This window comes from Passer domesticus, chromosome W (assembly GCF_036417665.1).
Source record: "Passer domesticus isolate bPasDom1 chromosome W, bPasDom1.hap1, whole genome shotgun sequence".
Lineage (NCBI taxonomy): Eukaryota > Metazoa > Chordata > Aves > Passeriformes > Passeridae > Passer > Passer domesticus.
This window is the reverse complement of record NC_087511.1, coordinates 2,417,031-2,443,437: the sequence shown is the minus strand read 5'-3', so window position 1 is coordinate 2,443,437 and position 26,407 is coordinate 2,417,031. Positions and strand designations below refer to the sequence as shown.

General features: G+C 46.2%; 1 protein-coding gene across 1 annotated transcript; it reads right to left on the bottom strand.

Annotated features, from left to right (window-relative positions):
* Nucleotides 1-9,785: 9,785 nt before the first annotated feature.
* On the bottom strand, nt 9,786-24,659 carry LOC135289102 (uncharacterized). Its single transcript, XM_064402447.1, has 6 exons — nt 23,942-24,659; nt 23,016-23,908; nt 16,595-17,027; nt 11,685-11,983; nt 11,076-11,474; nt 9,786-9,887 (listed from the first exon to the last, which is right to left on the bottom strand). Exons 1-6 carry the CDS (start codon nt 24,657-24,659, stop codon nt 9,786-9,788), a joined length of 2,844 nt encoding a protein of 947 aa, XP_064258517.1.
* Nucleotides 24,660-26,407: the final 1,748 nt, after the last annotated feature.

Sequence of the window (26,407 nt, the reverse complement as noted above, 5' to 3'; positions counted from 1 at the left end):
CTGCTGCTATGCATTACCAAAATATTGCTAAAAAAATCAGCAATTATTGCAACTAAAATCACTTTTTAAAATAAAGAATCTTTGTTCTTCATTGGCCTAGACTGGAACTTGCCAGTTTTCTTCACAGGGAAGTCAATAACATTGCTTAAATTGTTCATCATCCCAGTGAAAACAATCTTGCACTTCACTACTCAGCCACATTTCATCTACACTTGCCATGGATCTCAATTTTATCTCTATTGCCCAAACTGACAGAATGGATGTCTGAAGTGGACACATAATTTTGAAAAAGTAAAAAGAGTGGCTCTTAGCTTTTTGCTTAACCTTGTCCTGGGGTGACTTTATGATGCTGAATTGCATCCCCATTCATCGGTTTTGCCCAGAAATAAGTTTTGCGTCTTTGAAAATAGATTTGAGAGTGAAGGGGGGGGGGGGGGGGGGGGGAGAAGGCTAAGTGGTGGAATGTCTGAGGTGGTGGTATTCAAAAACATAGACATAAAAGCTTTCAAATTTCTCTCTTGCGGACTGTGTTGTCTGCAGCATGGACAGCAGGAGAGATTTCTCCTTTGCTTTTAGTTAGTTTCCTAAGCTAGCTGAGGCAGAGAAGTTCCACAGACTGTGCCTTTTCTTTTTCTTGGAACTGATCAGCTCTGCTCTGGACTGAAAACCCAGAAAAACACTGGGACCTCAGGCCTGTGGCCCAGTGGGGCCCGGGACATGGCATTTTCCAATGTAGGAGGGACTGATAAGAGACTGAGCTAGCCAAGTTACACCCCATGACAAGGACTTTCTGAATTTGCCATCTCTTCAGAAGAGCGAGAGATTTAATTGTTTAATATTATTCTTTTTTTATGCTTGTGAATACTTTTCTTGTTAAATAAACAGTTTTTTACACTTCTCTTCAAGGAAATCTTTTCCTGAACCAGCTGGGAGAGGGGCTGCTTGAATCTGCTTTCTAAAGAAATCCCATTCAGAAGTTTCGTCCCAAATTTGCCGAAAACCAGGACCAATAGAATTTTTGGCACCCAATGCAGGGCTGGAGAAAGTGGAAAAAGCCCGTACTGACTGCATTTTGGTTGTACTTTATATTGCGATAAAGCAGTCAGCAGCTATGCTGCTTGAATTTATAATGTCTCTCTGGATCGAGGCCTTCACGTGTGTCTCATCCCTAGACCTGTTTGAGTTAGCAATAACTTCCTGGTCCCTAGGCTTGTTTTCTTATCCAGAGATAGCTCCAGCATTGTCCCTAACACATAGCTTTTACAGTAGAGGGGCATGGATTACAATAGCTATTGTGCTGGGCTAGGTAATTGATGCGGTGGACCATCCAAGTGTGGGGACACGAAGCTTGACTCCATTTTCTCAGAAGGCTGATTTATTATGTTATATAATATATTAAAATACTGCACTAAAACTATACTAAAAGAACAGAGAGAGAAGAAAGATCAGAAGGCTACAAAGAACAAGAATAGAATAGAATAGAATAGAATAGAATAGAATAGAATAGAATAGAATAGAATAGAACAGAATAGAATAGAATGCATAACAAAATCCTGTGACTGCTCATGCTAGGTTCTTTTTCTCGGGCCAGGTCTTATGAACCCTCAAAAGGGAACCTAACACGGCCAAGGATAGCTTAGCTATTACCTTTGGAGGCAAATAATGAGCAGGATGGCTTCTGCTGCAGTGTTAGAAACAAAAAGGTTTAAAAAAAGGCAACATAACAAATAGAAAAACACGAGCCAGGTACAGAGGTCTGCCCCTGGTATAAACACCTTCACAAAAGCCTCTTAGTTTTGTTCTCCTCTTTTCTACCTGATGGGCCAGGCGGGACTTTTTGGCTTCTATCCAATTAGATGACGCCGAGTTTTTGGTGAAGTCTCTGAGGTCCTATGAGGTGGCTTTTCACCTAATCGTTGAGAGAAACTTCTGGGCTTCTTTCCTTTTTTGGGGGACAAAGGCTAGCTTTGCCACTCTGTCATTAGGGGGCACTCCTACACTCCTATAGGTCACCCTTTTCTATACATTTAGAGAGAAAGAGGAGAAAGGAGTATAAACTGAAATGCCAATAATTTTTAAATTTTGTTTCTAATCTTCTGTCTTAACTTTGGTGAAGTGTTTTTCCAGGTAAGCTTCAAATTTCTGGCTATATATGACTTTACATAGAGGTAGGTTAACAACTTTTTTATCACAACAATAACTACAGAACTTTTTCAGTGCAAAACTTTCTTGTAAACAATTTTAACTAACGCAAACTTAGAAAACAGTCTTTGCTTCTAGCTGTCGCTCAGTTGTTTGTGCATTCTTCTTCTGGTGCCATCTGCTACTCTCGGATCGGCTGTACCTGTGGCTTGACGTTCTTTGTAGGGATCCATCGAAGACCTGCATTTGTAGAAATGCATGCAAACCCCCGGCCCCAAGTTACAAGAGGATGGGGTCCCGAAATCTGTCCTGTTTCTGGATCCTCTGGATCCTTGATGAAGACTGGTGGTCTTTCCTTGAGCTTTGCCTGGCTGGTATTGCTGAAATGTCTGAAAATTGGTGGTACCTGCTCCATAAAATAATTATTTAAGAAGTTAAAAACATATACAGCTTTATTCAGCCTCTCTATTGTAGAAAGCATTTCTGTCCCTCCTTTCTGTCTTTCAAGGATCTTTTTCAATGGCCTGTGTGCTCTTTCTACAATGGATTGGCCTGTGGAAGAATGTGGAATACCTGTGGTATGTTGGATACCCCAAGTGTTGAAAACCTCCTGCAGTTTATTAGAAATGTAGGCTGGTCCGTTGTCAGTTTTGACTTCTTGAGGAATACCTAGGGATGCAAATGCTTGTAAGAAATGCTTAATCACATCTCTACTTTTTTCTCCTTGATGTGCAGAAGCAAAAATTGCTCCTGAGAAGGTGTCTATTGATACATGTATATGTTTGAACCTTGCAAATGACTGATATTGAGTGATATCCGTTTGCCATATCTGCAGGCTATTTAAGCCTCGAGGGTTAACTCCTGTTGCTATTGCTGGTATAGCTAATTTCCGGCAATCTGGACATGACTGAACAATTGCTTTTGCCTGATTCTGAGAAGCGTTAAACATTCTTAGTAAAGCAGGTGCATTTTGATGATAGAAAGCATGGCTCATTCTGGCTTGTTCAATAACATTAGGAAGTGTGCGCTGGATTGGCATAGCTAACAAATCAGCCATGGCATTGCCTTCTGCTAAAAAACCTGGAAGAGAAGAATGTGAGCGAATGTGCCTTACAAAGTAAGGTTCTTGTCGAATGGAAAGAAGTAGGATTAACTTTTTAAGGAAACTGTATAATTGATCATTAGAAACTTCTTTCATCAGAGATCCTTCTGCTCTTTCCACCACACCTGCAACGTAAATTGAATCCGTTACTAAAATAAAAGGAAATGTGAATTTTGAAAAGACCCATACAACTGCTGCTAACTCTGTAATCTGTGCAGAACCATCTACTTCCTCAATATCTGATTCCCATTTTTTTGTCTCTGAATTTTGCCAAGCAATCACAGATTTTTTAGACTTCCCAGAACCGTCTGTAAAAAATGTGATTGTCTTGAAGGGTGCATGACTTCTTAAAGGCTTATGAATTAATTTTAAAGATGAACTTAATAGCTCATGTTTGGGACAATTGACTGGAATTTTTCCTGCAAAATTTTCGAAAGCAAATTGCATGACTTCTGAATTTTGAATTAACCATTCTAAATAGATGGATGTGACAGGCAGGAAGATTTCTGCAAAATCTTTTCCTGCAAGGGAAAGCATTCGAGATCTAGCCTTGATAATCAATTGTGAAATAATTTCAGGGCAAGTTGTTATAGTTTTACCCAATTGACGCGATAGGAAAACCTACTCTAAGATTATCAGATGGTCGTTCTTCTCTAGATCCCACTGGAATATTAAACCATGAAGCTGTGGACTCTCTCCTAAAACTGCAAACAAAAAAGAGAGGTTAGGATTGTACTGATGAGCCTGACGTGACTGGATGGCTCTCATCACTTTGTCTAAAGCATTTTGGGCTTCTTTGTTGAATTCTTGTGGTGAGTTTAAAGCTGTGTCTCCTCTCAACAAATCTGCCAGAGGAGCCAAGTCCTGATTTGAAAAGCCTAGTAGTGGACGAAGCCAGTTCAGAGTCCCTACTAGCTGTTGCACTTCATTCAATGTCTTTGGATTTGTCCTTAACTGGTGTGGTTGCTGGGTTACAGTTTGTTCTGTGATCCTGTATCCTAAATATTTCCAGGGAGGAAATGTCTGTATTTTTTCTTTCGCTACTGTGAGTCCTGCTTTCTCCACTGCTGAGATGACCTGATCTGTTGTCTCTTGCATTGATGCTTGGTCCTTTGCTGCTACTAAAATATCATCCATGTAATGTGAGAGAATTTGGATATTGTGCACGAACTGAGGAAAGTATTTTTGCAACATACCACTGGCATATAGTCGGGGAATTTCTCATTCCTCTTGGTAGAGAAAGCCAATGATATCTTTTCAAGGGTGCTTGCTGATTTATGGATGGGATGGAAAATGCAAATCTTGGTGCATCATCTGGATGCAAAGGAATATTGTAAAAACAGTCCTTTAAATCAATAACAGTTAACTTCCAATCTTTTGGAATCATAACAGGAGAGGGTAAACCTGGTTGTAAAGAACCCATTTCTTGAATCACTTCGTTAACTTTCTGAGATCCTGCAACAACCTCCACTTCCCACTGTTTGGCTTTTTGATTACAAATACTGGAGTGTTCCAGGGACTAGTAGTGGGAGTTACGTGACCTTTGTTTAACTGTTCTTGTACCAACTGCTCTAAAGCAGCAAGTTTCTCTGCGGGTAAGGGCCACTGGCTGACCCAGATGGGTGTATTGGATGTCCATTTCAGTTTTAAAGTGTTATGTCCATCAACAGGTTTTGTTAAAATCCAGTTTCTAACCTCAGACCCCATTGCGAGAGAATATCTAGACCCCAAAGCACTGTATCAGCTCCTACAATGAATGGTCTTGTGGTGGCAACACGACCTTCAGGTCCCTCAAATGTGACTGAGTGCGAGCTTCAAAAGCTCTCACAGTGACCACCAATACCTGCCAGTTGATCCAGCGTAGGCACGATGGTCCAGTCCTGTGGCCATTTCGATTTCGATATCAGAGTGACGTCTGCACCGGTATCTATCAGGCCAGTGAGGGTCATGGCTTGCCCGAGGTGCTTCAAAACACAGGTGAGTTGAGGCCGCCTGCAGCTGATGTGCCTGGTCCAAGCAACGACAGCTGTGTTGTTCTGTGACTCTGGTAGGAGAAAAGCTTGCCTTATGGTTAGTCCTTTGGGTAAAAAGCATGGTGGGTCTGGACACACAGCGAACACTGTAATTTCCTGTGAACAAAGAATAACACAGTTGGAATTACATAAAAACCTTCTGCAGGGGATCTGTTCACTCCCACTATTAAGAATTGACGTGGTTGTGGTTCAGGTCCCAGCTGTCCTGTGGACACTGTGTGAGCAATGGTATTGGTTAGCATCACTGGCAGGGCTGTAGACAGCTCCAGTCTGGTACCTAGGGACATTGTGGTCGGAAGTCCTGCAAAGATGTGCTGCAGTTCTGAACTTGGTGGCCTGTGATGGTCTCTGGCCTCTGGTGCAGTGGTTCTTGTGTCATGGCACGCCACTGCCCCGTGCTTGGCTGCACGTTTCCTGGCAGATGGCATGGACAACCCTGTACTGGGTGAAAGCTGTTAGTATTGTGATAGAAACCTCTGTATCCACTGTTTGTTGGCAGTGGCCTTCTGCGGGTCCTAGGACATCCCCTTTTAAAATGACCTCTCTGACCACACGAATAGCATGTGTCCCTTGGAATCTGTTGGTTTTCAATTGCACCTTTGAATGCTATCAAAGCCTCTGCTAGGGCTTGTGTTTGCATTTCTACTGCTTTTTCTTGATGCTTTAGGGTGTTTTCCTGAGCTGTTGTGATGGCATTAGCCAGTACCTCTGCCTGCATGGCTGCTGCATGTTCAGGGGTACCAAGGCAGTTGCAAGCATCCACTAGCTGTGTTAGGGTGGGCTCAGGATCTTGTGGCAATGTACGTAAGTATTTTTTTGCAGCTTGGGTTTGCATTAGAAATTGCAAGCCATTTTAATAACTCTTGTCTGGCATGATCTATTGGAATCTGCTTTTCTAATGCCATTTTCAAACGGTCCAAAAAATTAATATAAGGCTCATCTATTCCCTGTTTTATTTCTGTGAAATCTAATTCTGGTTTGTTGCCATCAGGAACCTGTAACAATGCTGGTTTTGCTGCTTCTTTGATATCCTGTAATATTTGTTTATTGAGAGTTCGGGCTTGTGTTTGAGGATCCGTATGAGCTCCTTCACCTGAGAGCTGATCTATAGTTAAATTTGCAGTGGCTGGAGTTCCTGCATAACCTCTTAAAAGGTAATTTAACAAATGTTTCCACACCAGATCCCACAGACAAAATTCCGTTGGGGAAAGCAGGGATGTGCAAAGCTGCTTTAAATCATGAGGAGTGAATATATTTGCTGTAAAGGTGGCTTGTAAAAGACTTCTGAAATGTGCAGAATCTCTACCATACAAACGAGAGGCTTTGCCAATCTCTTTTAACTCAGCAAAATTAATCTGCTGCCAGCTCCCTCTACGTGCAGGACCTGCTTTGTACCTCACAGAAAAAACTTTTAACTTTGATGCAATTTCCCACCCTCTTTCCTGAACTGCATCCTTTCTTATCCTCTGCCAGGTATCTGTTACTCCTTGTGTGTTAAACTCTTCCTTAGATTCTTTGGAATTACATTGTGGATCATAGGAATAATTTAGTTTTTGTTCCGGCAAGTTGTCAGAGTTGGGCGCCGCCATCTTGGACAGGGTGACTTCCGGGACATCACATCCGGTTCCCATGCTCGGCAGGGAGGGGGTGTGCCATCCCAGGGTGTGGACAGGGAGCAGGGGCAGGGACATCGACCGGGCTCATCCCACATAAGGGGCGTGTCCCTGCTCTCATGGGCATGAGCTCAGTGACGAGCCACTCAGGGACTTCTGGGAGCCTGAGGAGGATGGTGAGCCACACCCATGAAGGGCAGAGCTGGGCTCGTGGCCATCATGGCGTTTGCCATGTGCCCCATTGTTCTCAGAGAGGATACAATCGGCCCAGCTTTTTTCGATTTTACTGCCAAAATTCACTGATTTCAAGCACCGAAGGGAGCTTTTCAGTGGGAATTTAGAGGACTTAGCTATGGTAGGGATTCCGAGAGTTGCAGTTTCCAGAGAAGCCTGGCCAGAGCTCCTCTGCTCCCCTGACTCCCAGGATGGGGGTGGGGAAGGCGGGGCGGGCGGGGGGGTGGCTGGCCTGGCCACCTCCCTGCCGCTCCTCCGGGGTTTCTGGTTCTCGGCTGGGATAAGGGAAGGCTTTTGGGTCCCCTCAGAGCTCCTCTTTCTCCTGTCCTCTTGGTCCTGCTGCTGCCTGCATTCTGCCCTGTCTCTGGTCTTTGCTGGCTTGTGTAATTTTTTGCTTGCTTTTCACTTTCCATTGTTACAAATTTTAACACCGTCCTGAATATTGGACGCAGCTTTAAGTTAGACTTCTTATTCTTTTCCATATTATATAATTTCAGTCCAACCGAATCCCAGAATTCTGGATCGAGTTTCTGAGACATATCTGAGTTTGGGAACTCTGTTAAGACCCATTTTATAAGCTTTTTAAGCTGTTTCTTCTCAAACTGAATATCTTGAATTTCTAACTTGTAATTGAAATAAGAATAAAATTCCTGCTCGGCTAAAGACAACCGATTGCCCATGGTGGCACTCACCAAAGTGGTTTTCAAAGTTGTCCTCCTTGGTATGACTTTCCCAGTCCTGGTTGCAACAATGTTTCAGCTTAGCTGAACGGCAGAGTCCTCTGAGGCTGCGATGTATGCTCCAGTCCCGTGTCAGATTACAGCCTCTTTTTCACCGGTGTGAGGCTTTGATTTGAGATCCCTCTCAGTCTCAAATCCCTTCTTCTGAGTTTTATTTTTAAGGCGACAAAAAACTCAGGTGCAGGCCTGCTCTCCCAAAAACACAAATAGCAAGGAAAAAAAACGTCCTATTTTGATTGAGGTAATCAAAAAATCCCTAGACCATCTTCCTCAATATGAGAAATACTGTCCGGGCGCCACGTGCTAGGTTCTTTTTCTTGGGCCAGGTCTTATGAACCCTCAAAAGGGAACCTAACACAGCCAAGGATAGCTTACCTATTACCTTTGGAGGCAAATAATGAGCAGGATGGCTTCTGCTGCAGTGTTAGAAACAAAAAGGTTTAATAAAAGGCAACATAACAAATAGAAAAACTCGAGCCAGGTACAGAGGTCTGCCCCTGGTATAAATACCTTCACAAAAGCCTCTTAGTTTTGTTCTCCTCTGTCTTGGTTTGAAAAGACAGGAGCCTGTGAAGGAAGGCAAAAGCCTCCTGTGAAATGGAGAAGGTAAACTCCTTCCTTCCGAATTATCACAACTTTAGAATTAAAAAGGGCTCTTAAGCAAAGATATGGGAACGGGAATAACAGTTCTTTACTAGGAAGAAAAAAAACTAAATAACAATGTAATTTAGTACAAGCAAAACAACCACTGGCAAAGTGAGAAAAAAACCTGACACCCTGAGAAGTCAGGGTGCTGATAGCAGTCCAGCCAAAAGGTGGCTGCTCCTCCTGGAGCGGCGATCTGCAGAAGGGTGTAGATTCTTTCCGAAAATGCAGCGAAGGAGCAGCTGGGCTTTGGTTCCTGATTCCTCTCGGAAATCCAGCGAAGAAGGCTGTCTGTGGTCTCAGAAATGCTTGTTTTATGGTGTCAGGGATGCTTGGCTCCTCCCTCTGGGTGGAGCATCTCTCAATGGGATGATGTAACTAATCTTACCAGCTACAGTGAGTAATTCAATAGCCCATCAGCAGGAGATTATCTTCCTGGCAGTGTCATTGTTCTTGAAAGAGATAAGAAAAACTGCCCAACCCCCAACAGATGGCAAAAAAAGAATACATGCCTATTTTACAGGCCAGGACACCATATAGCCCATTAGCAGGAGATTATCTTCCTGGCAGTGTCATTGTTCTTGAAAGAGATAAGAAAAACTGCTCAACCTCTAACAGATGGCAAAATAGAATACATGCCTACTTTACAAGCCAGGACATTATCCACCCCTTATTCTATTTCCATTTGTGTCACAATGAAATCTTATACTCAGTTTTCACTTAAGACCAGGTTTCCCTGTGGTACACAACGGGTTTCCCCATCTTTCTGCATTACCCACCAAGTGTAACCAGGTCCTTGAGCAAAAACAATCCCACGGATGGGTTTGTCTCTGCCTGAGGTGGGATTAATCCAGACAGTTTTCCCTAAAATACCCTTCATATGTACCACAGGGACTTTATCTCCATCTATTGTGTGCAAGGGTTCAGACTGGGTAGGGCCAGCTCGATTGATGGACCTTCGGGTGTTGACCATCCAGGTTGCTTTTGCTAGGTTATTTTCCCAGTTTCTAAATGTTCCCCCACCAAGTGCCTTCAGGGTAGTTTTAAGGAGTCTGTTGCACCGTTTAACTTTGCCAGCAGCTGGAGCATGATAGGGGATATGACATATCCATTCAATACTATGTTCTCTGGCCTAGGTGTTGATAAGGTCGTTCTTGAAATGGGTGCCGTTGTCAGATTCAATCCTTTTAGGTGTGCCATGTCTCCATAGGACTTGCTTTTCCAGGCCTAAGATGGTGTTCCGGGCAGTGGCATGAGGTACAGGGTAGGTCTCTAGCTATCCAGTGGTGGCTTCCACCATGGTCAGTACGTAGTGCTTGCTTTGGCGTGTCTGGGGCAGTGTGATGTAGTCAATCTGCCAGGCCTCCCCATACTTGTACTTGGACCACCGCCCCCCATACCACAGGGGCTTCACCCGCTTGGCCTGTTTGATGGCAGCACATGTCTCACAGTCGTGGATAACCTGAGAAATACTGTCCATGGTTAGATCTACCCTTCGGTCTCGTGCCCACTTGTAGGTGGCATCTCTGCCCTGATGACCCGAGGCATCATGAGCCCATCGAGCCAGGAACAACTCCCCCTTATGGTGCCAATCTAAGTCTATCTTTGACACTTCTATTCTCGCTGCTTGATCTACCTGCTCGTTGTTTCGGTGTTCCTCATTAGCCCGACTTTTGGGGACATGGGCATCTACATGACGGACTTTCACCGTTAGTTTCTCCACCCGAGAGGCAATGTCTTTCCATATATCAGCAGCCCAGATTGGTTTTCCTTTACGTTGCCAGTTGGCTTTTCTCCACCTTCCCAGCCAGCCCCATAGAGCATTGGCTACCATCCATGAATCAGTATAAAGGTAGAGCTTTGGCCACTTCTCCCTTTCAGCAATGTCCAGGGCCAGCTGAACGGCCTTGAGTTCAGCAAGTTGGCTCGATTCATCTTCTCTTTCGGTAGCTTGTGCAACCTGTCGTGTGGGGCTCCATATGGCTGCTTTCCACTTCCGGTTCATCCCTACGATGCGACAAGAACCGTCAGTGAAAAGAGCGTAACGTGTTTCTTCTGCTGGTAGTTGGTTATAGGGTGGAGCTTCTTCAGCTCTTGTCACTTGTACCTGCTCCTCATCGTCAGTGAGACTAAAGTTTTCACCTTCTGGCCAGTTCGTAATTATCTCTAAAATCCCAGGGCGATTCAGGTTTCCAATACGGGCGCGCTGGGTGATGAGGGCAATCCATTTGCTCTATGTGGCGTCGGTGGCATGGTGGGTAGTAGGAACCTTTCTTTTGAACATCCACCCCAGCACTGGTAGTCGGGGTGCCAGGAGGAGTTGTGCTTTCGTGCCAATCACCTCCGAGGCGGTTTGAACTCCTTCATAGGCAGCCAAGATTTCCTTCTCTGTTGGGGTGTAGTTGGCTTCAGACCCTTTGAAACTTCAGCTCCAGAATCCTAATGGTCGACCTCGAGTCTCACCAGGCACTTTCTGCCAAAGGCTCCAGGACAAACCATTGTTTCCGGCTGCAGAGTAGAGCACATTTTTGACTTCTGGTCCCGTTCTGACTGGGCCAAGGGCTACAGCATGAGCGATCTCCTGCTTGATCTGGGTGAAGGCTTGTTGCTGCTCAGGGCCCCAGTGGAAATCGGTTTTTTTGCGGGTAACTAGGTAAAGAGGGCTCACAATCTGGCTATACTCGGGAATGTGCATCCTCCAAAAACCTATGGCACCTAGGAAAGCTTGTGTTTCTTTCTTGCTGGTTGTTGGGGACATAGCGGTGATCATGTTGATGACCTCAGTGGGAATCTGGCGCCGTCCATCTTGCCATTTCACTCCCAGGAACTGGATTTCTCGGGCAGGTCCCTTGACTTTGCTCTTCTCGATGGCGAAGCCAGATTCTAGCAGTATCTGGATGATCCTCTTACCTTTCTCAAACACTTCTGCCGCTGTGTTCCCCCACACAATGATGTCATCGATGTACTGCAGGTGTTCTGGAGCCTCACCCTTTTCTAGTGCAGTCTGGATTAGTCCATGGCAGATAGTGGGACTGTGTTTCCACCCCTGGGGCAGTCGGTTCCAGGTGTACTGCATGCCCTTCTAGGTGAAAGCAAACTGAGGCCTGCATTCTGCTGCTAGAGGAATGGAGAAAAACGCATTAGCAATATCAATAGTGGCATACCACTTCGCTGCCTTGGACTCCAGCTCGTACTGGAGTTCTAGCATATCCGGTACAGCGGCGCTCAGCGGTGGAGTCACTTCATTCAAGGCACGATAGTCCACAGTCAATCTCCATTCTCCGTCAGATTTGCGCACAGGCCAGATGGGGCTGTTGAAGGGTGAGTGGGTTTTGCTGACCACTCCTTGACTCTCCAGCTCACGAATCATTCTGTGGATGGGGATCACGGCATCTCGATCCGTCCGATACTGCCGGCGGTGCACTGTCGAGGTCGCAATTGGCACAAGTTGCTCTTCCACCTTCAGGAGTCCTACTGCAGACGGGTTTTTTGACAATTCAGGCAAGGTGTTCAATTGCTTAATGTCCCCTGCCTCTACAGCAGCTATGCCAAAAGCCCACCTGAGTCCTTTTGGGTCTTTGTAATAGCCGTTCTGGAGGAAGTCTATGCCCAGAATACACGGGGCCTCTGGGCCAGTCACTATAGGATGTTTCTGCCACTCCTTCTCAGTCAGGCTCACTTCGGCTTCCACCAGGGTCAATTGCTGTGATCCCCCTGTCACACCAGCAATAGAAACAGGCTCTGCCCCCACATGTCCCGATGGTATCAGGGTACACTGCGCACCAGTATCAACTAGGGCATCGTATTTTTGTGGCTCTGATGTGCCAGGCCATCGGACCCACACCGTCCAGAAGATCCGGTTTTCCCATGCTTATCCTTGGCTAGAGGCAGGGCCCCTCTAACACTGGTTATTATTCTTCTCCTGGGTATACATCCTAGAGGTCCCTTCAAGGGGATCTGACAGATCGTACCCAAAAGCTTGGTCATGGGAGGTTGAGGCTACTTTCACTTTGGTGGAACTCCCCCAGTTAGAGTTTCCCTCCTTGAGTTGACGGACCCGTGCTGCCAGGGCAGAAGTGGGTTTCCCATCCCACCTCCCCATGTCTTCCCCGTGGTCACGCAGGAAGAACTACAGATTAGCTCTTGGGGTGTACCCTCTTTCTCTAGCTGGGGAATGTTGGGTTTTGACTTTGGGGCCTGTGACTCGTACGGGTGCTGCATTAACCTTCCTCATTTCCTCCCTCATCTCTTCTTTGAACTCCTTAATTACAGCTGAGATATGAGCTTGCATTGGGCCATTAATCATACTCTTATAATTCCTAAGTTTGTTGGCAACAGAGCCCACTGTCTCTCGGTTAGTGTCAGCATCAATTGTTGTAATGAAAGTGGTGTACTGAGATGGCCCCAGATTTGCCAGACTCCACAGCATTTGCTCTGTGCACCTGACCTTGTCGGGGTCATTATTATGTTGTCCATCCCTCCTAAAGAGTACCTCTAATACTGCCACTTCCCTTAACTGTTGGATCCCTTCCTCCAGGGTCTTCTAACGCATTCTATGGTGGTGCTCCTGCATTCTCTCCCTGTGGACAAACCTCTCTCTGACACTCATTAAAAGCCGCTCCCAGAGAGAAAGGGATCCTGGCTCCCTTACAAAAATCTGATTCATACCTGAGTCTTGGGTTAAGGGTCCCAAGTTCCTTGCCTCACCACCGTCTAGCTGCACGCTTGTACCCATAAGGTCCCAGACCCGGAGTAGCCAGGTAGTATAAGCCTCACGCCCTCGTCGCACAATGTCTTTGTGCAGATTACGGAGACTTTCGTACGTCAGGGACTCGGTGATGATCGCAACCTCTGGCTCCCCTGTGGGTTGTGAGGTTCCTCCATTCCTATCTCTATCTGGGGGCTCTGCTTTCATCTTAGACCTCCTTGTTTCTACCGGGGCAACTGCTGCTGGCTGTGACTGCCTTTGTGGTTCAGCTGGAACCTGGACAGTTGTAACATTTGAGGGTTCCACAGCTGTACTATTAGACTGTCCCTCTTCACGGCAAAGGGCGGGTTTCTCACCAGCTGGTGAAATGCACCCCTTCAGCATCTCTTGCATCTCCTGCATCTCTTTAACCAGCACCCTCACCCAATCTGGGTGGTTCGTTTCTGAGGCAGGCTGTGGGGCAGGGTCAGGCTCTGGAGCAGTAGCATCTCCAGTCTCTGGGGTAGTGTCAGGCTCTGCAGCAGCATCCCTAGTCTCTGGTGTAGGTGTCAGGGTAGTTATCCAGGTTAATCTCTTATCTCTGAGTGCTAAACATAACAGGCATATCAGCAACACCACCCATTGTATGATATCATTAGCACTTAGAGTGGATCTTAACCCTTCGAAAACTGGTGGAGCAGACCCAAAAAGATGGTTAAAAGGTTGGGAGAAAGTTTCCCCCCGTGTCATTTCCTCACAGTAGGTACCATTATTAAAGTAACTCCAAAAACATGCAGTTAGTGTGTGATAGCTCTGAATCCATGTACCTGCCATCCAGAGGAAATTAAAGATCCATGAATCCTTCACCCAGAGGACAAACTTGATAACAAACACAGTGGCTTTAGTTATAGGACTTATATTTAGATAAGGGCCTGTAAACGGGAAGTATACACTTGTGACCACATGCCACCCAAACCAGGGAAAACTAGACCACATGGCGGTACTTAAAAATTAAACTACTTAAGAACTGTTAATCCCTTTTTTTCTCAATGCCCTCGAGCCGCACATTGGGCGCCAAAATCTGTCTTGGTTTGAAAAGACAGGAGCCTGTGAAGGAAGGCAAAAGCCTCCTGTGAAATGGAGAAGGTAAACTCCTTCCTTCCGAATTATCACAACTTCAGAAATAAAAAGGGCTCTTAGGCAAAGATATGGGAACGGGAATAACAGTTCTTTACTAGGAAGAAAAAAAACTAAATAACAATGTAATTTAGTACAAGCAAAACAACCACTGGCAAAGTGAGAAAAAAACCTGACACCCTGAGAAGTCAGGGTGCTGATAGCAGTCCAGCCAAAAGGTGGCTGCTCCTCCTGGAGCGGCGATCAGCAGAAGGGTGTAGATTCTTTCCGAAAATGCGGCGAAGGAGCAGCAGGGCCTTGGTTCCTGATTCCTCTCGGAAATCCAGCGAAGAAGGCTGTCTGTGGTCTCAGAAATGCTTGTTTTATGGTGTCAGGGATGCTTGGCTCCTCCCTCTGGGTGGAGCATCTCTCAATGGGATGATGTAACTAATCTTACCAGCCACAGTGAGTAATTCAATAGCCCATCAGCAGGAGATTATCTTCCTGGCAGTGTCATTGTTCTTGAAAGAGATAAGAAAAACTGCCCAACCCCCAACAGATGGCAAAAAAAGAATACATGCCTATTTTACAGGCCAGGACACCATATAGCCCATTAGCAGGAGATTATCTTCCTGGCAGTGTCATTGTTCTTGAAAGAGATAAGAAAAACTGCCCAACCCCCAACAGATGGCAAAATAGAATACATGCCTACTTTACAAGCCAGGACATCCTCTTTTCTACCTGATGGGCCAGGCGGGACTTTTTGGCTTCTATCCAATTAGATGATGCTGAGTTTTTGGTGAAGTCTCTGAGGTCCTATGAGGTGGCTTTTCACCTAATTGTTGAGAGAAACTTCTGGGCTTCTTTCCTTTTTTGGGGGACAAAGGCTAGCTTTGCCACTCTGTCATTAGGGGGCACTCCTACACTCCTACATGCTCACAACCTTGGCACAGGTGGCTCTAATTGGTCATCAAGTGAAAACAATCCACATGGACCAATGGAAGATACACCTGTTGCATTCCACAGCAGCAGGTAGTTATTGTTTACATTTCTTTCCTGAGGCCCTCAGCTCTCAGGAGGGGAAAAATCCTAGGAAGGGATTTTTCATAAAATATCATAGCTACAGTTCACCCTTTTAAAATTATTAAATTAAATATAAAAAACAATGTTTGTAATTTCTTCTACTGGGCCCTTGCAGAAGGGAGAACAAACATTTCTTGAGGTTCATCTGTTGGCAATCAAAACCTCAAGCAACTGCTGATGTGGAATGGTCAGGGAAATTCTTCACCGGTAGAACATCAAATTCTATCATATCACTAAAACAATCTTAAAATATAACAAAATGCAAAAAAACTCATGCAAAGAATGTTCATTGTTTCAAGTCCAAACAGCTGAATTTCAGGACAGAGTCCATGGACTGAAGATGTTCCTCTTTGACATCTCTGGAAGTCCCCTTTGGTCCTGAAACAGGTTTGCAGAACTCTGAAACAAAGAACTGCTAAGGAGAACAAGAATTATCAAAAAATCCATTGACGGTCATCAAACAATTCAGAGAAAAATTCTGGAATGCCCTGGCCACAGCCCTTCATTGAACCACTTGGGCTGAGGCTAATTTTTGGCTTTTCAATGCTTTTGAGCTGCTAGCTCTTTCCACTTTCCTTTATTATTTTTTTTTTTCCAAAAGAAGAGCAGCAGCAGCAGAGGGTCTCCAGGACCCTTCGGTGGCCCTGCTCCTGGTGGGTGGACCAGGGAACCCAGACCTGGCCCACAGAACAGTGGCCCAGGTCCGGGCAGGGAGCTCAAAGCTCCCAAACCCAACACTGGACAGGGCGGTGGCCCCGGCCCAGGGAAATGAGCCAAACGGCCCAGAACCAGCCCGTGAGTTGGGCTCTGTGTGCTCACAACCTGGCAGGACCATGCTGCCAGTGTCTTCCGAGCAGAAATGACCAAATGCTTCCTCCCCCCAGAACCACCGGTGCACACAGGCAGCTGGGGAAGGGAAGCTTTCTCAGGAACTTTCATCCCAGATCTAAGAGTTTCTTGTCCCCAGAGCAAGTGAGCAATGTTTGCTTTGCACTGTTTCTCTTGCTCCTGCAAGGCAAACGCCACTGCTCCTGTTTCCTGCCTCTTGGCAGCACCCCCATCCCCTCCGGGCTGGGGACCAGAGACAGAACTCCCAGGAGCCAACTCCCCCATGCCACTGGGGTGCACGGGGAATGGCAGGCACCCCAACCCCCAGGGAGAGGCCCCTGACCACACGCGAAATGACCCGAGAACCACACTGAGTTTGAAAACTGGCAGCCGAACTGCTCCTGCAGTCAGCTGGCAAGCCATGCTCCCTCCACGCAAGAACAGGCTGTTCGCTGGGGCTGATGCGATGGACGGAGCTCCGGAAGACAGCAGGACTGCTGGGGTGGGCGGCACGGACGCTGGTGTCGGCTCTTGAGACGGTCCCGTGGGCTCAGCACCCTTCGCAGCATGCTCTTGCACTGAAGTCGTGTTGGCAGGGAGCAGCAGGACTGGCACAGGCAACGGGGGAGCATCCCCCGCTGGGCTGGGCGCAGTGGCCGAGTCTTCTCTGGGGTCCGACCACTGCAGCGCAGGCGCTGCCATCAAAGCCGGCTGAGCCGGCCCGGGTGGCGGTGGCGCCACGGGCGGAGCTGTGGGGATCGGCGCCTCCCGCAGGGCCAGCCGGGGCGGGATCGGGTCCGCGACCTCCCGGAGTGAGGGGGAGCGGAGAATGCCGCGGTGAAGTGGGCGGGACCGGCCCGGAAAGCAGCGGGGCCGGCTCCCCATCCCCCCCAAGAGAAAAAGCTGGGGGGAAAGGCAGCTCTGTCTGCGCATGCTCCAAGGGAGCGGAGGAAAACTTCTTCAGCCGTGGGCGATGCAGGGGGGCTGAGAACCAGCACTTCGTCTTCTTCGAGTGGTTCCTCTCCTGCCGGGTCTGGTGGAAACAGGGCGCGGTAGCGCCACCAAGCCACCAGCCCCCCCCCACAGCCTCCCTTTGTTTCAAAAGGGGGAAGAGGGCTAAGTACACTGAATATGTTATCAGGAGTTTAACACCCTGGTCCTTTGTCCACTCAAAAACAGACTCCATGAAATCCCAAAGATCTAAATCGAGGGAGTATGCCACATTTGTAAAAAATCTATGAAATTTTGCCCATCTGAAAAACTCACAACACAGTCTCTCCCACAGACTATTAACTCCGTCCTCGCGTCCCCATCTGTGCCAGAGTTTAATAACTTTCTTCTCTGACGCAGTAAACGGAACCTGAGCTTCCGAAGGTACATTTTTCCAACTTTCCTCCCACCTTCTGCGAATGGCAGGATCTTCAGGAAGGGAAAAAATAACAGTACTTTTAGACAGTGTCCTTGTGGATCCAGCTGTGCAGCTCTGCTGCTCTGCGGTCTCTGGACACAATGTCCAGGAAACTCCAACAGGTTCTTCTGTTTGCCTTGGCTGTGAACTCTGCCCATCTTCAGGGTCTCGGTTCTTCAGCATCCAGGCTGGATGGTCCACTCCTGGGGTGACCATCAATTCCACACGTCCGGAGGTCACCAATTTTTGCGGTCTCTGGACACGAGGCTTGACTCCATTTTCTCAGAAGGCTGATTTATTATTGTTATAAATGAGCACAACAGGCTATCTGAGCCAATTCAAAGCCAATTTATTATTACAGAAAAGAAAAAGCAAACTGCAGCGCTGGGCGACAGGGGAGTCCTCGCTCCACCAACTGCCGCGCTGAGGGTTGTTCCGTTCCCCTTTTATGCCCCCATCCTTCCTCCTTCCAGTGTCTCTCTCCGCGCATGTCCGCTTTGCTGCCAGGGGGTCTTCTCCTGCCTTCTGGTGGTCGCTGATGAAGGTCCTTGATGGTCTTCCTCTGTGCTCTCTCCCTGAACCTAAGACTTGGAACAACTTGTGGTTGATTAGCTCGGCAGTGTTTGTCTTTTGAGGTTTCTCAATTTCACAAGCTAGTTATCACATTCCAACTGACAGTTACTTATTTACATTATGTCCCCTCCTGTTTCTAGTGAACAAAAAGGTCATGTTCCCATCACAATTCCCCCCTTTTTCTATTTTACTCTTTTTGTTCACTGAATCTGGCAAGCTCCCTTCTGCTGAGTTCCAGGTAGTTCTCTGTCTCCCCTCCATTTAGAGGGTTCATATTTCGCCCTAACGAGCATGAGGTGGGCAGCCTCTAATCTTCCTTTTACTATGTTAATTAGTTTGTTGAAAATACAGGGCCCAAAGGTTAATGTTAAGATGAATAATATTAGGGGTCCTGCTATAGTGGACAGGAGTGTTGTGAGCCAAGGAGAGTGGTTGAACCATGATTCATACCAGCTTTGCTGCGCTTCCCTTTCCTTTTTACGTTTTTCCAATTGCTTCCTGAGCTTGGCTATGGTATCTATTACTATTCCAGTGTGATCTGCATACGTGCAACATTCCTCTCGTAATGCTACACACAGCCCTCCTTGTTGCAAAAACAGTAAGTCTAACCCTCGTCTATTCTGGAGCACTACTTCTGATAATGATCTTACTGATTTTACTAGTCCGTCTATGGCCTTTTCAATTCTACTTAAATCCTCATCTACTGACACTCTTAGGTCCCTCATTCCCTTCTGCTGGTTTACTAGAGCGGCTGCCCCTGTTCCTACTCCTGCTCCTCCTATCCCTAGCAATATAGCTAGCGTGAGAGCTGAGGCTGTGAAGGGCTCCCTTTTCATCAAATGATATTCGGACACGGTCTGATGTTTGTATACGTACTCCTTTGGGTGATATATAACCCGGGGGAGTATCACCACCTGTATGCAATACTCGGAAGACTCGTTAAAATGTGGTATGGATATGCATGGAGTTACTCCCAACGTATTACACACCCATTTGGCATTCTCTGCCGGGAGGAGCCATTGAGCGGGTTGTCCTTTTCCTTTCCCGGTGTCTGCTGTGATGTTACACAAATGTTGTTTGTCCTCGGGAACCTTCCCTATACATTTCCCTTTCCCTGTTACTTGAGCTACTGATATACCTGGAGTTCTATCTGTTCCCTTTTTCCAATAACATTCTCGTGGATTAGATCCATTAATTCTGCGAAGCTCTGCTATAGTACCTATAGCCTCGTAGAAGGGGGGAGCAACAGCAAAGCACAACCAACATTCTTTTGTCAAATTTGGGTTTGTATGGTTTAAAACTCCAAATGCTGCTTGCATTACTTTCCATAACATGCTATGCTCTTGGGTGGTTTGGTCAGTTAATGGCCACTGACTTGATCCCGCGGTGGAATTTTCTACCTCGGAAGTGTTTGCATTCTGTATTTCTCCAGTTATTATTCTATTAGGCCCCACCGCTCGACTATCTACTGGTGCTGCCTCTTTTTTTATCAAAATCATCCCTCCTCTATCCCTTCCTGGTTCCCAGAGTTGTAGACCCCATGTTTTCCCTGTGAGCCAACTAGAATCCTCAGGTTGTGTTACATTTAGACATATGTACTGGCACCACCGCGAGTTCCCTCCCTGTATTGTCCCATCATACGCATAACGTGGGTCCTGACATCCTGGGGGCCCACGGTTCACCCTTAAGTATCTATCTGGCCCTCCTCCGGGGGAGAATCCCAGTGCTATAGTCTCACATCCCCAATATGCACAATAATTATATCCAGGGTAATTACAATAAGACTTCCCGGGATTTGAGGCTGGACACATGTAAAAGGCTTTATATCGTCTCTGGGGGTTATGGGGGCTTGTTGGAGCATCTCCTTCGGGCCATATGGTGAGCAATTCAGTTAAGTAAACACAAAAGGCCGGGGCTCCTGGTTGGGTAAGGTTCTTGATTACTCTCTGATCTTCTCATCTAACTAGAGACCATTTAAAGGGCTCGTGCGACACGCTGGCTTTTGCCCCAGACATCATTAGCATTATCCACACATTCCAGCCCCACCTGGAAAAATGGAAGGACCCACTGCCAGAGTGGTTCATTCTATTAGTTCTCTGCTTTGCCTTCTCCCCTCTGTTATTCCCCTCGCCCAGTTTCGCCATCGTCATATTGTGGTCTCTATTTCTGGTGCCGTGTAAGAGTCGCCCTTCCCCATGAATCATTCCTCTGCCTAACCCGTCAACCCGGTTGCTTCGAGCTACGGGGTAACTCATCTTCTCGGCAGCAAGAATTTTCTTCGGGGATGGGTTCAACTCCTCTCTCCCACTTTCTTTCCGGCACTTGGTCCCCAAAATATCGACAGCAGGCAGAATAAAGGGCTCGATAGGGTGATAACAGTAAAGCTCTGGATCAATTCCGTTAGGATAGATTTTCCGCCACGCAAGGGGTCTTTTTCTTAATTCCCAGGTGGCTACCTTATATTTCAAAACCCCAGTTGGTTAGATCCCTCTATTATTCCCGACAGGGTGGGCATACACCTCGGGGAACCCTCCCCCTCTGGCAGTGAATCCACCACCTCTCCTTACAACTAAGTCTACAGTTAATCAGCTATAAGTATAATTTCGCAACCCGGTCCGCTAAAGCGTCCTCTGGAGTCTTGCCTTCTGGGACAGGTCCTATTACTGAAGTTCTTAGGAAGGGAACCGTATATAAACACTTAGTACTCACTATGAGAGAATGAGCTATCTCTGAACACTTACGCAGCCATCCTTTGACTTCCCATCGAGCCCAGGCTAATAACAATTGTTCTGGGGTTTCATAAACTGCCCTAAATTGAGAATAGGGCACTCTATTTTCCTGCTCTAGTGCAAGACTCCAGTCGCCCTCTCTGAGGTCTCTACTCTGACATTGCCCACACCGCAATTCATTCAATACCCTTTGTACTGTCTAATACACTTTATGGCAACCCCCGCACCTGAACGCTACCCATGCCTCGCAGCACTCCTTGCCGCAATTACAACATGGACTGCGTCTAAGGGGTCGGAACGAAGGTTCTTCCTGATGTCTATAAGTCTCAATCCACCAAACCCAGTTGTCCGGGGGGTTCGTTATGGCCTCTCGTGCTGCCGAATTGAAGCGTGCTAAACTTAGTAAATATGGCTGCAGAACTAATGACAGCTTCTGTTGGACTCTCCTTTGGTCAGCCCGTTCCAGTCTTTCCCATTGCTCAGTCATCAGGATGTCCGTCCCATTTCTGGGGTTTTAGTGAAAGTTAGTTTTAGGCCGTCTGGGGGTCCTTTTATTCTCCACTGAGGGTTCTGTGGATGCTCAGGGAAGTTGGAAGGGTTCACTGGTCCTTTTATTCTGCTGGCGTGAGTCCACCCTCTTTCGGCTGTCCGTACAGCAGTGTTTGTGGTAAGCAGGGTGAGATATGGGCCTTCCCACTTTGGGGCTAAAGGGTTTTCTTTCCAGCTCTTGATTAACACCCAGTCTCCTGGCTGAACCTGGTGTAATACAAGATTTAGAGGAGGTCTCTGGGCCCACATTCCTTTTTCCCACAAACTTTTTCTGTACTTTGCCAAAATAGTTAAGTAGTAGTTCAAATTCTGATCACTTATATTGGGATTTGACTGTACCTTTTCTAGGTTATAAGGCATCCCATACAACATTTCAAAAGGAGATAGTCCCATATTTGCTCGTGGCTGTGTCCTAACATTCAGCAGGGCCAGCGGTATACATTTTACCCACGACAACTTGGTCTCTAATACTAGTTTGGTTAATTGCTTTTTTATTTCCCCGTTCATTCTCTCCACCCGTCCCGAGCTTTGAGGATGATAGGGGGTATGTTGTTCCCATTTTATTCCCAGTGCATTAGCCAAATCTTGTGTTACCTTTGAGGTAAAATGTGGCCCTTTATCTGAATCTATAGTCTCAGGTACCCCATACCTTGGTACTATTTCTTCTAGCAAGGTTTTTACTACAGTTTGGGCAGTTTCTCTAGTAGTTGGGAACGCCTCTACATAGTGTGTAAGGTGGTCTACTATCACCAAAAGGTATCTGATTCGCCCCACTTTAGGTAGTTCTGTAAAATCAATTTGTATACTCGAAAATGGCCTTTTTGCTAAATGTCGCCCTCCAGGAGGTAATTTCCTCAAGTAACTTCGATTAACCCGTAAACAAGTGGGACAGCTCTTGGTGATATACTTAGCAATGTCGTGTAACCTAATAGTCATGTACTTAGTTGCGAAATGGTCTGCTAACCCTTGGGCTCCCCAGTGTGTGCTTTGGTGTAATTTATACAGAATTCGTTGGGCTACTGCTTTGGGCAATATTTCCCGCCCATCCTGGGTTATCCATTTCCCATTATCCTTGGACAATTCTAGTTTTTTTAACTTATCCTCCTCTTCGGGGGTGAAGACTAATTCCGTATTTGCCCTTAGTCTATCTTGCTCTCCTGAGTTTTCCCTTAAAACCATTTCCCTTGCTGCTGCCCGTTTTGCCTCCTGATCTGCTGCATTATTACCCCTAGTCTTGAGGTCTGTCCCTGTTTGGTGGCCTTTCAGATGTACTACAGCTATCCTTTTTGGCCCCCTCAGGGCTTGCAACACCCCAGCTATCAATTGCTGGTGAACTAATCCCTTCCCTTGTGAGTTGATTAGTCCCCTTTCTTCCCATAGTTTTCCGAAGGTATTTACTACCCCAAACCCATATTTAGAATCAGTATATATTGTTCCCTCTTTTCCTTTTAAAAGTTTTAAAGCCCGAAGGATGGCATACAGTTCACAGGCTTGTGCTGACCAAGATTTATCCAAGGCCCCTGATTCCACTACTTGTAAGCCTTTGCCCCCAATGATGGCGTACCCTGATTGCCGTTTTCCTTCTACCACCCGGGAGGATCCATCTACAAACAACCTTTCTCCTTTATCTAATTCTTCTTCTTCCAGATCAGGCCTGATCTTGGTTTGTTCCTCAATAGTTATCAAGCAATTGTGTGTTAAAGGTTCTTGCTCTATGCTCCCGAACAAAAAGGTAGCTGGATTTTGAATTGCAGTTGTTTCTAGGGTCAAATTTGGTGCTTCTAGTAAAATCCCTTCATATTTTAGGAGCCTAGCATCGGATATCCATTTGTCTGCTTTCTGTTGCATTACACTCCTGATATTATGGGGAGAGTAAACCTTAAGGCTACTGTTGAAGGTAATTTTCTTAGCTTCTTCAACTAGTAAGGCGCACCCAGCCAACATTTGTAAACATGTGGGCCATCCTCTGCTTACGGGGTCCAAAAGTTTTGATAAATACGCTATAGGTTTCTTTTTGTCTGCCCATTCTTGGGTAAGTACCCCGAAGGCAACTCCTCCCTCTATATTAACAAATAAATAAAAGGGTCTTTTTAAATCAGGGAGGCTTAAAACAGGGGCATGTACTAAACTTTCCTTCAGTTCCTTCAAATTTTCAGTATCCTCTTGAGTCCATTTCATCAATCCATCCTGAGTCAGTTTTTGATACAAGAATCTGGCCTTGCTACTGTAGTTTTCAATCCACTGTCTACAGTACCCCGTTAAACCCAAAATTTGCCTGATTTGTCTCTTATTCTTGGGTATTGGTAATGATAAAATAGCCTGTACCCTTTCTGGGTCTATTCTTTTCTCACCCCGTCTCAAATAATGCCCTAAATACTTTACTTCTTCTTCCACAAACTGTAATTTAGCCCTTGAAACCTTTAAACCTTTAAGTCCCAGGAAATTTTAAAGCCTTATACTTTCTCTTCTTACTTCTTCCTCTTCTTTTCCTGCTAATAATAAATCATCTACATATTGTATCAGGGTTACTCCAGCATCTGTCTTGTAATTCTCTAGAATTTGTTCCAAGGCTTGTCCAAATAAGTTCGGGGATTCTGTAAATCCTTGGGGTAATACTGTCCATCTGAGTTGTTGTTTCCTTCCGGTTTCTGGATCTTCCCATTCAAAGGCAAAGTAATCTCTGCTTGCCTCATCCAAGGGACAAGCCCAAAAGGCATCCTTTAGGTCTATTACACTATACCAGTGGTTGTCCGGGCTTAGTTTACTCAATAATGTATAAGGGTTTGCTACCACCGGAAATCTAGCTATTGTTCTCTTATTTATTTCCCTCAGGTCATGTACTAGGCGATAGGACCTGTTTGGTTTCTTTACAGGGAGAATTGGAGTATTATAAGGAGACATGCAAGGTTCCAACAATCCTTGGCTGATTAGTCGGTCAACCTCTGGTTTCAACCCTTTTCTCCCTTCCAAGGACATCGGGTACTGTTTTATTCTTACTGGAATCTCCGGGTTTCTGATTGTTACTTTAAAGGGAGTAATTTCCAGTCTTCCGGCACTGTCAGGACTATACCATACTTCAGGGTTAATCTTCTTCTCATCCTCTAGTCTTAAGGGGCACAACTTGATCCGAATCTCCTGTTCTACCACTTCGATTTGAATGCCTAATTCTACAATCATGTCTCTACCTAATAGGTTATAGTCTGATTCTGGTACTAATAAAAAGTTTCCAATACCCATTTTGGAATCTGATTCCACCGGTACTTCCTTTATTATCTTAACTTCAAAAGGTTCCCCTTTTGCTCCCACTACCGTGGCAGTTTCTTTTGATAATTTACACCCTTTGGGTAACGACTGGAGCGTAGATCTCTCAGCTCCAGTGTCGACCAGGAAGATAACTTCCTGGCCCTGGGGACCCACCTTCAATTTTATCAAGGGCTCCCTTTGATGTTTCTGGGTCCCCAAGAGGTAGAGCCCCTGACCCCCCTAATCCTCCTTGAACTCCTTCTCATCTCGGATCCGCATCCGGCACTCCCTCTTAAAATGTCCTCTTCTTCCGCAGTAAAAACACACCTTTAACTCCTGCTTTTCCCTTGGACCTTTCCACTCCCCTGGGGATGGTTCGTTCCGTCTCGGTTCCCTTCTGCTCTGCTCGAATCTCCTATCTAACCCCTGGCTTTCACGCACTGCTGCCACCATTATTTGAGCCTGCCTCCTATCTCTCTCTTCTTCCCTCCTCACGTACACTTTCTGAGCTTCCCTTAACAACTCATCTAATCCTCTATCTTGCCAATCTTCCAACTTTTGTATTTTCTTTCTGATGTCTTCCCAGGATTTGGAAACAAAATGTACTTTTAGTACTGCCTGCCCCATCTGCCCATCCGGATCCATTCCTGAGTATAACTGAAAGTTCTTTCTCAGTCTCTCCAGCCATTCGGTGGGGGTCTCATCCTTCTTTTGTCTTTCATTAAAGGCTTTGTTAATATTCTGCCCTCTCGGAACAGATTCCCTGATTCCTTGCACGATTATCGTTCTGAGATCCTGCATGTGGACCCTATGGGCCGGATTTTGATGGTCCCAATTGGGGTTTTGTAATGGCCATTTTATGTCTGCTGCCGGCCCCTGTGCATGTTGCATATCCCAAATGCGCATCCCTTCCCTTCTAATCATATTTTTCTCTTCTGCCGTGAATAAAATGTTCAGTATAGATTGTAATTCTTCCCAGGTATACATGTTGGGCCCTAAAAATTGGTCTACCCGTTCAGCTACCCCAAGCGGATCCTCCAAGAGGTGTCCCATTTCTTTCTTAAATTCCCTGACATCTCCCGAGCTCAGGGGCACCGACACAAACCCTATACCTGCCTGTGGTCCCCCCATAGGCATCTCCCTTAAGGGGTATAAACCCTTTTTAGTTCGACTTCGGGTTGCTGGTCCTGTATACTCAGGTCCATCCGAATCTGAGTCTGTCCCTGTCGGTGCATTCGGAGGGGCTGCCACTTCCTGTGCCTGGGGTGGGGGTACATAGGGTGGGGGAGGCACTAGGGTTTCTTCTGGTCTACTTCCCTTTTTCCTGCTCTTTTTCCCTTTTGGCATTTCAGAGAGTTTAAAAAGAAACACTTCTGGTTTTTCCACCCACACCTTTGCATAATCACTTTCTTCTTCAGTACAGGGGGGTTTTTTGCTGTTTACCCAAATATTCAGGATTTGCCTTACCCAATCCTCTGAGGATCCGAATATAGGCCAAAATACACTTTTTGAAATCTCCTTTCCTCCCCATACTTCAACACAATAGTGAATCATTTTAGCCTTATCCTTGCCTTGTGTGCCTGGAAAATGTTGCCAGTTCTCTATTAAAAATCCTAAAGGACTCTCCCTAGGAATCGGAGGGAGTTTTACATCGACAGGAGGCTTACTCTGCCCCTGTCCCA